The 9,869-nt window shown below is 46.5% G+C and overlaps 1 protein-coding gene across 1 annotated transcript in view; it reads right to left on the bottom strand.

The window, feature by feature from the left end:
• Positions 1-296: 296 nt before the first annotated feature.
• The window catches only part of NWD2 (NACHT and WD repeat domain containing 2), a 228,157-nt gene continuing 218,584 nt past the window's right edge, over positions 297-9,869 (bottom strand). The window contains exons 6-7 of the mRNA XM_052642360.1: positions 9,055-9,644; positions 297-4,229 (exon numbers count right to left, since the gene is read on the bottom strand). Of these exons, the coding sequence (XP_052498320.1) occupies positions 297-4,229; positions 9,055-9,644 (4,523 nt within the window). The remainder of the gene's footprint in view (positions 4,230-9,054; positions 9,645-9,869) is intronic.

The following is a 9,869-nucleotide window of genomic DNA, read 5'->3' as shown; positions in this document are numbered from 1 at the left end:
GTGTGTGAGTTGCTCTGTTGTGATTGACTCTGTGACCTCATGGACTGTAGCCTGCCAGGCTCCTCTGTCCATGGTTTTCTCTAGGCAAGAATACTGGAGTGGGTTGCCATTCCCTTCTCCAGGGGATTGTCTCAATGTACGAGAATGGCAATAATTAATACTGGAACTGCAGCATCGTTCCTTTTTTTTTTCCCCTGTCTTTTAAGAACGAATGTGTACCATTTGGGATACAGAAGGTAATTTTTTTCCTTTTATGTGTGTATTATGTAGCTCTGCTAAGCAGGAAGAACATTTTGTTAGTTGTCAGGGGCATAGCTGTGGCCCCTGGATTCCAGGGCAGAGCACACCCGCTCGTAGCAGGAGTTGTGTTTCTTGGAGGGTGTTGACTCGTTCGGTTCTGAGGAGTCACTCACGGTGATGGGGCTGTCTCTTGCAAAAACCTCAGTCGACTCTCTCCATAGACAATCCACAGACACTTTAAAACAGTAACTATTACACTTTGGCCTGGATGTCTGTGTCGCGTTGTTGAAAATTTGTCTGCTGTTTGAAGTGGCGATTTTAATTTTCAGCGCAGCATCTACACGGTCCACCACGGTGTATATCCCTATGCTGCCATCGTCAAAACCCACAATGATGTTCAGGTGCCGCTGGGAAAGGGCAAGGAAAGTTGGTGTTTTGTAAAGGGAACAAGCACCGATATTTTTGCCATCGGCCAGTCTCATGACAATCAAACTGGATATCGCACCATTTTCATCCTCTTCTTCCCCATTTCGGAAACAAATGTATACCAGGTAGCGCCCGTCTCGAGACAACCTCTGCCTCCAAATGACCCCAGAGGCATGCACCACCCGTAATTTGCCACTGTGTAAATCCAGCACATTGATATTCTCATCTCCCCTGGAAATAATACCTAGCTTTCCATTGGGAGAGATTTCAAAATCCTCTAGGTTTTTCAGAAAGTTGTTTGGAAGCTGCACGCGGCGGCAGATCACTTCTTCTGTCAGACTCCAGATATTAACCGTCTCCGCCGACGTGATAAACACGATGATATCCGGACAGTCGGGAATCAATTTAAAATTCACAATGGTGGTGCCGTCTTCGCAGCAGAACTTCTTGGTGATGCTTCCTGTCCAAAGACTGACCGCCAGCACCTTGCTTTTGGTCATGCCCACCACGAAGGTGTTCGCAGAGGTGATGAAGGCGTTCTGCAGACTGGTCAGGATGTTGCACACCCTGTGGCCCGTGGCCAGTCTCCAAACCCTGGAGGCATTTTCCTCGCAGAGAGAGACCACAAACTGGTCATTGTGTGTAATCAGCAGCTGAGAGATTCTCTGCCCATTAATTCGAAAGAGGTTTTCACCGCTGCTGGTGCGCCAGACGTACTGGCTGCTCTTATCGTCTGACGTCACCATGACGTCTCCGGAGGACGTCAGCACGCAGTGTTCAACCGTTCCTTCGTGCTTAAACACTGCTTCAAGGAACCCGCTGGTGAAGTTCCACTTGTGAACACAATCTGAGCCATCGAGGGAATAAATGATCTCCCCGCGAGCAGGTAACACCAGACTTTGGATGGGTTTTCCAGTCTTATCTATGTTGGACATAGCTGTGATTATATCTATGTCCCAAATGGAAAGAACACCGCTGGTGGATAAAGATAGCAGCATGTTGTGGTGACTGGATTTCACCAGCTTAACTATGGTACCTGAGATTTCCTGTAAGCTCGCCATACACTGCCCCGTGTCCCGCCTCCAGAAGAAGACGGCCGGGGTGTTTTCCATGGTCGCGATGATGCAGTCTCCGTTCTTGGACAGCACAGCTGATATAAAGCGTTCGTTGTGTTTTGCTCTGAACTTTTCTGCCACCTTCCACAGGCCAGTGTCTAAGAGCTCGATGCTGAGGGCCTTACAGATAAGAACTGCACTTTGGTCCTCTGAAAGTTCAATGCTGACCACCTCACTGTCTTCCCTGCGACAGTCAAAGTCATCAGTCAGCTGGGGGTTGGAGATGTCCTCTGTGTTCCAAACAGAAAGGCTGCCCTCACTGTCTACCATTACCATTTCCTGAGCTGTGTCCAAGATAAGAAGGAACTTCACAAACCCACCTGAAAATTCAGATGTCACTGTACATAACTTTTCTCCACTCCCTAGATGAAAGATGGTGGTGGTGTTCAGGTACTGTCCACAGAAGGCATACACGCCGTCTAGTGAGCACTGGACGCAGGTCACTTCGTACCAGCAGTGGAACTGGTAAAGGGGCCATCCATAGAGCAGATCGATGACAGTGACATCTTTGCTGGCTTCGAGCCAGGCCAGAGCATGTTTGACGGACAGTGTAAATCCATTGATGTAGGTGGAGCCACTTCCATGCTTGGTCCCTTTGATTTCTACTTCAGACAGGAGGCAAGAATTTACATTGTCGTAAACCAGCAGGGTGTTATTTGTTGTTGCCACCACAAGATACTTTTCATTGTTGGTGAGTTTCATGCCGAGGATGACAGACTGGGCTGTTGTGATTTGCCTGAGTAGCTGACGCGTTTCCACATCCCAAGTGCTGATGGAACCATTTTCTAAAGCCGTGAGGACTGTACTGGGGTTACAGGTGGGCAGAATCTCAGTGACATGCAGGTGACTAGATGACAAGGGAAGTCGCTCTGGGCTGTAGGTCACATCCATGGATGAGTGTAATGGCACAATGGAGCAGTATTTGGGCCCATCTTTGTCACATTCTAAGAGAAGATGTCTAAGTTTGGGCAGGGAGCTCACAACAGGCAGCAGCCTCTGCTGAAGCTCTGCAGAGAGGGAGCCGGGGAACGCAACGACCTTGGTTTTGATGCTGCGGAGGGTGCTCGCCAGGAACTTCAGCTCCTTCTCCTGCGAGCAGTTGTAAGCCAGCTCAATGTCTGCGAGCACTTTGTCAAACTGGCCAATTTTGATCATGGTGTAAAGCCAGCTGAAGTTCATGATGATGCCATAGAGTAGGTCGTCAGTCTTCCCACACCTTGTCAGGTGGTACAGCAGCTCACACATTTTCCGATGGTTGACAAAAAAGATGTCAGGCTCCAGTGGATTGCACTGGAAGACCCAGGGCTGGTCAGGGGCCTGCCTGTCAAAGGAAGCCTGCTCAATGAAGTGTCTCTCCTCCTCCAGCAGGCTTTTGCTCTCCAAGTCAAGGCAGCCGTTCAGGTAGGGGTCTTCCAGGCAGAAAGCTTTCCTCCTGCCCCCTGACCAGACTCCCAGGAAGTAATCTGCCAGTATAGTGTGCATTTCATGCAGGTCGCTCTTGTCCTGCAGATACAGCTTCTGCGCTATGAGCTGCAGGTGTCTGTTGGCCCAGACCAGCAGGGTGACATTTTTCACGTGTCTCTCGATTAGGCATCCACTGAGCCCCTCCTTGAGCTTTGCAATGTACAGATAAGGTACTCTCAGGGGATTGCTGGGCCTCATGCTCTCATTGAGCTCATTCATCACACTGTTGTCCAGGGCCAGCACGTCCTCCAGCTCCATCTCACTCAGACCCATTTTGGCCATGGTGATGTAACCGAGAGCCCGGGAGACAAGTTTCTGCCCACACTTTCGCTCCAGGGACCAGAAGAGCTGCTCTATGCTTTCGTGCACAGTGACACAGAGGGAGGACTCATCGACGTCTCTGTGAGATCGCCAGTGCCTCACCTCCCTGAAGGTCAGGTTCACAAACATGGGCAGTGTGCACTTGGAGAAGGCGTTGTTCACATAAATCTGCTGGCCTGACGTGACCTTCCTTTTGACCCGCAGAAGCTGGTGTTTGAGCACCTGGCTGCACATCTTCCTGTCCCGGGGAATCAGCTCGATATAGTTGTCTTCTTCGTGGATAAGGCACCTCAGTTTCTGCAGGATCCCATGTTTGTTGGGCAGTGTGGAGAGGACGATCCGGACGAAGCGGGGAAGGTGCACGGGAAGCCACCAGAGCTTCCGGGCCTCGTCGCTTTCTGAGAGCTGCTCCAGGGCATCGAATATGACCACGAGAGGTCTCTGCAATGAAGACTCATTCAAAAGGTTTATGAATAAGTCACGGAGGTCATGGATCTTCTTAGGGTAGCTCTGAACCAGGCACCGGTAGTTCACTGCCAACTGTTCACAAACACTTAGAAGGAGAGACTTAAGATCAGTACTCAAGTCTGTGGTTCCTAGAAACCTCACGACTATAACTGGGTCAGATTCTGGTCCTGTGTCTTCATGTAGCCAGCCATAAGCCTAAAACACAAAGGTGGCGTTTAGAATGGAGATACATATTCACATGGGCACATGCAACAACACTTCCTCTCTGCAGAGATCAGCCTTCTGGTAACCCCAACCAGGCAGAAAGTAACCTAGACCCAGGAGATGGAAAAGCCTGAGATGGTCAGAGAGCTGTCACAAAGCTGTGACATAGGTGAAATGCTCAGGATCACTCCACCAGAGGTAATAAAACAGTGGTAACAGTAGCAGTCAACCACAAGGCAGCATTTGGCTTGTATTCTAAAAGTTACAAAGCATTTCACCAACTGTAAATCTGAATATCTAGTATGCTTAGTTCCTCATCACTGAATTTCCATTTCTTAGCACAGTTGTTGGCACATGGTAGGTGCTTGGTAAATATTTAATGAATAGATTAAGTAATGACCTACACATTGTATGCTTAGTCTCTCAGTCGTGTCCGATTCTTTGTGACCCCATGAACCATAGCCCACCAGGCTTCTCTGTCAGTGGGGGTTCTCCAGGCAAGAATACTGGAGTGGGTTGCCATGTCCTCCTCCAGGGGATCTTCCCAACCCAGGAATCGAGCCAAGGATTGAACCCAGGTCTCTACATTGCAGGCAGATTCTTTATCGACTGAGCCACCAGGGACCTACACATTAGGTCAAGTCAATTATCTTCCTTAATTGAGGTTACATACGGCTGACCATGGTCTAGTTAACCTTTGCTGTATTTTAATCACTGAGTCATGTCCAATTCTTTCGTGACCTTATGCACTATGTAGCCCACCAGACTCCTCTGTCCATGGGATTTCCCAGGCAAGAATAGTGGAGTGGGTTGCCATTTCCTTCTTTAGGGGATCTTCCTGACCCTGGGATCAAACTTGTATCTTCTGCTTAGCAGGCAGATTCTTTACCACTGAGCCACCTGAGAAGCCTTCTAGTTAATTAGAATGTAATAAAAATATTCAGCAAGAAAATGATATTGAATATAATCTTTTATGACTCAGAGACTTTTACTCTATTGTGATGCTATAGGGTCATCATTATAATTATTTTTTATTATTATCATAAAAATCTGATAATGTGGGTTAAATGAGTTTGACTGAATTTGTGCTTTATAACAGACAGTTTACTATATAAACAGGCAGTCATCAGACCTCACATTATCTCTCTGTAGGACAAATAGGATTACATGGGATTACAGTATCATGTAACAGAAGAGGAAACTGAGGCCCAAGCCAGATAAATAGCTTGCTTGTAGTTAAATGATTACCAAGAGATGAAAATGGAATCGAAGTCATATCTGACTTTCATTCTAGTGTTCTCTCTCTCCCACTCTCTCTTTTTTAAATCGTACAGTTAAAGAGATAACATATATGAGATGGCTGCTAGGTTTAGTATTTTTCTGTCTGAAAAGGTACGGAAAAAAAGGGATATGATCAAAGTATAAGCACTCCAAAGCATATTTTTAGGGAGATAATGTTTTTCAGTAATCTGTGGAGTTCACCAAGGATACTCCTTAGAAAAAGACATATCTTCTGATATATTAAGAAGTAAGTTTATGAAACTTGGTTCCCCAATAGGTAGTTCAGATTAAAGTGTGAATAAGTTTAGAAGATTCATGGATGTCAGTTTCAAAACTAACTGCTAAGGAAAATAAGCAACTTGTTTTTGGTGTTTGGCCCCAACCTTTGAAGATAATTTGGAGGAAGGTACAGTATTCTTGCCTGGAAAATCCCATGGACGAGGAGCCTAATGGGCTACAGTCCATGGGGTCACAGAGTCAGACATGGCTGAGCATGCGCACATGCACGCACACGCACAATCCTTCCATTTTACCGCTGTCCTTCGGTGGCAAATCAGAAACAGAATACAATCTGTTTGTCCCTGTGTGGATGGCTTATGATGATTATATGCATCATCCTTCTTCCCAATCCCGGGTTGGAGGATATGTGATGTCTATAAAGAATGGCCTTCTGATATAAGCTCATGTCCCAGAAATGTTGGTTGCACAAGAGATGACCTGGAGACAAACGTGAGATGCCTGTCTGGATCCTTACAAGGGACACAAGGTCACGAGAGCACAAGTTGTAGTTGGTGGAGACGGGGAGGCGCTGGAGCAGATGTTCCCCAGGAGGGAGGGGAAGCAAGCAGAGTCTAGGCAGGGGACCTAGAACTAGGCAAGGCTCCTGTGAGAAGCTGGTGGTTGCACAGCATACCCAGAACAGCGAGCACTCAGAAGGTCATTGTTTGACTGTCACCACACTCTGCCCATGGGGACTGCATGTGTGTACAGGCATATCACACACATCATATGACTACCGTGCTGGACACAGAGGGTTGCATCACATGTGCATTGTTCCTGCAGCCACTTTTATCCTCCCCTTTTCCACAAGGAAAAAGCCCTAGAGTGAGTGTGACATGCATGTTGCTGCTGCTGCTGCTAAGTCGCTTCGGTCGTGTCTGACTCTATGTGACCCCATAGACGGCAGCCCACCAGGCTCCCCCGTCCCTGGGATTCTCCAGGCTAAAACACTGGAGTGGGTTGCCATTTCATCTCCAATGCAGGAAAGTGAAAAGTGAAAGTTAAGTTGCTCAGTTGTGTCTGACTCTTAGCGACCCCATGGACTGCAGCCCACCAGGCTCCTCTGCCCATGGGATTTTCCAGGCAAGAGTACTGGAGTGGGGTGCCATCGCCTTCTCTGGTGAAGTGCACACACCGAGTGTTTTCTCATTTGATTTCAGTTCCCCTTGTAGCATTACTGTCTTGCTCACTTGGAATAATTCTAAAGTTTGAAGACACACCTACAAAGAAGTATGCAGACACAGGCAGACGGTCACACACATGCACACGCACACACCTATTTTGAGACGACGTGGCCCCTAAATATAAGCCTGCCGTTTCAGTTGAAGAAAGGGCTCATACCCTAACACAAGAAGAAAAACCAGTGGTTGGGTGTGGCAGGTTGAGAAACGGTAAATGGGCCTCCCTAAGGACTTTGAATATAAGTCTGATATACCTGGTTGTCACCTGTGTGTGTCCTCACAATCCCCACATGAGGTGCAGCACAGTTGTCCCTCTTCTTGTCCTCATGTGATAGATCATAAGAATGTTCACAAAGTTAAGGACAGTCCTGCTTTTAAGACAGTAGTCACAAGAAGAGCAATACAAAGATTCTGAAGTAACACCAGGATAGTATAAACCATCAGACTTTGGTATCAAGTGTAACAGGAGGTTAAGCCTGGTACTAGTTTCACCCAGTTTAGACAATAGATACCACATTCCAGAATGAAGCTCCAGCCCATCTTGCAAGACTTGAAAGGGAATTTCAAAAACTAGTTTTGCTACCTTTGGTGGACTACTTGCCTCCTGCCTGAAAAAGGGGCCAAGAAAAAAAAAATGGGAGAGGAGGATTTTATTGTCGTTGTTTAGTTGCTAAGTCATGTCTGACTCTTTGTGACCCCATAGACTGTAGCCTGCCAGGCCCCTCTGTTCATGGAATCTCTCAAGCAAGAATATTGGATGGCCATATCTTTCTCCAAAGGATTATCCCGACCCAGGGATCAAACTCGTGTTCCCTGTGTCTCCTGCATTGGCAGGCAGGTTCTTTACCATTGAGCCACCAGGGAAGTGGGGAGATGAGGATGCTGTGGGTTATATCTCTCACCACCCTACTCCCAAAGTGGAGGACTGATAGATGCCCACTTCTCACTTCTACCTTTGGGAAAGGCACTGCAATGGACCACTTTCAGGATGTCCCCTAGGGTCTGAGAAACATACCCATCTGGGTCTGATGACAGCTGAGGAATATGCAGGTTGAGTGACTGAGCCTGGCTAGCTGCTCCAATGGAGGAGTGATAGAGAGATGCCCTTTTGGGACTGGAGTTTCTCAGGACAAAACAGTACCCACATGTTTCCCGTGTTTCACATGTCAGCCACTGATAAGTGTGAGCGATGAGGGTTTCTGCTGGTTCTGTTTTTCCCAGTTCTTGTCTAAGGGAGCTTGCTGTGGAGAGGCTCTTGGCAGAAAGATACTAGAATATGGGTTGCTGGAGGTCTAGGAGCCATGAGGGTGACCAGATGGAAAAACAATGCGGTTCCCTGTGCCTAGGGAACAGTAGGCGAGAGGTGCTCAGTGAGGACAGGTCGGGTAATGTGAGAGGGAAAAGACCTTCGGGAAACCAGGAAAAGGCCTCAGAAGAAACAGGAGGAAGTTTTAAACACCTTGCAAGACCAGAGTGCAGAGCTCAGGTCAGAAGGGTACTGGTCTATAAGAATGTTCTGGCCACCGTACCTACATCCCCTAAATCACAACCTATAGAAGTCAGAGTGTGGTTGGGGCTGTGGAGGGGAAGAAGTGGTGTAAGAAAGGAGAAGCTGGTCATGTTCCTACTTCCTGCAGGAGGGGCCTGGCATATGGTTGGCCTCAGTCGGGGGAAGGAGATGTAGACTGAAGTATTAATTATCATCTACAACTGGACGTATTAATTGCTGAACTGAGATGGATTTAGTATCCAGAAGCAATCAGAGGGCTTGTCTTTGCTGAGAGTGATGAGAAGCGTTGTGAGATCTGCCTTTGTTTCCAGCCAGATGAGAACTAGCTCCACAACATGAGTTTGAACAGGAAGAGACAAAAAGAAAAAAGCTGTTCTAGGATTGAACCTCGTGAGTCTTATCTTTCAGTATAATTGTTATACCAGCAAAAGAGAAACGCTAAAGTATCCATTCCAAAAGGACCGATTATAATTCATAGTAAACACACAAAATGGAAGTGAATTTGGTGACTCGATCTTTTCCCCAAAGTTTTTACAAATATACACGTGAAAGAATAGGTATTTACCTTCTTTGCTACTTCAGCTAGCAGAAGGGTCTTTCCAGTGCATGGTCCACCGTATATAATAAGTGGGTTGATGTGCCCGGTTTTGCTTGGAAGAATGTATTTATGCACGATGTTTAGAGATTCACATTTGTACTCGTAGAAGGAGGCATATGTTTTACATAAGGACGAATGCTGAAGGATTTCATCATAGAGCGTGTCAGTTTCTGTGTCAAAATTCTGTTGTACCGTGGCCTGAATTATGTCAATCATGTCCTCATAAAATTGTTTACCAAGCCCTTCTATGTAATGGTTTTCTATTTCTTGAGAATAGCCTAGTTTCATGTCACAGTGAGTAACCGACGTGTACACTCTCAGATTAGATGAAGCAACAATGGTGGGAATAAATTCATCCCTGAGTTTTATCAGCTTCTCTTGGGCTTCAGGGTCCCGAATAATTCTTGGTTCTGTTCCAGTTATATCCATGTACTTTCCCATTTCTGGGATTTTCACGAAACGCTCAATGTTAGCAATTTTCCTAATATAGCAAACACACTTCTTCAGGAATGCTGGAGTTTGCTTTCCTAGAGCAAAGTCAAATTCATCCTCTATCGCTGAAAGAAAATACAACAAGGAGTTTACTGTCTAGAACCAAGAAGCAACGCATCCACACTTCTAGCACGTGACTCTCAAGTCAGTAGTTGTAGTTTATTTTGCTTATAGTGTGTAGCTAAGTCATCTTTCGAATAATTTCTCGAGCCCTTAATTTCCTATTTGTCTTTTCCTAAACAGCCTGGATCCCAGAACAATGGATTCTAAATAAAATTGCTTAATTTCCT

Source organism: Budorcas taxicolor, chromosome 6, assembly GCF_023091745.1.
Source record: "Budorcas taxicolor isolate Tak-1 chromosome 6, Takin1.1, whole genome shotgun sequence".
NCBI classification, from domain to species: domain Eukaryota; kingdom Metazoa; phylum Chordata; class Mammalia; order Artiodactyla; family Bovidae; genus Budorcas; species Budorcas taxicolor.
This window is presented reverse-complemented; position numbering and strand designations above follow the sequence as displayed.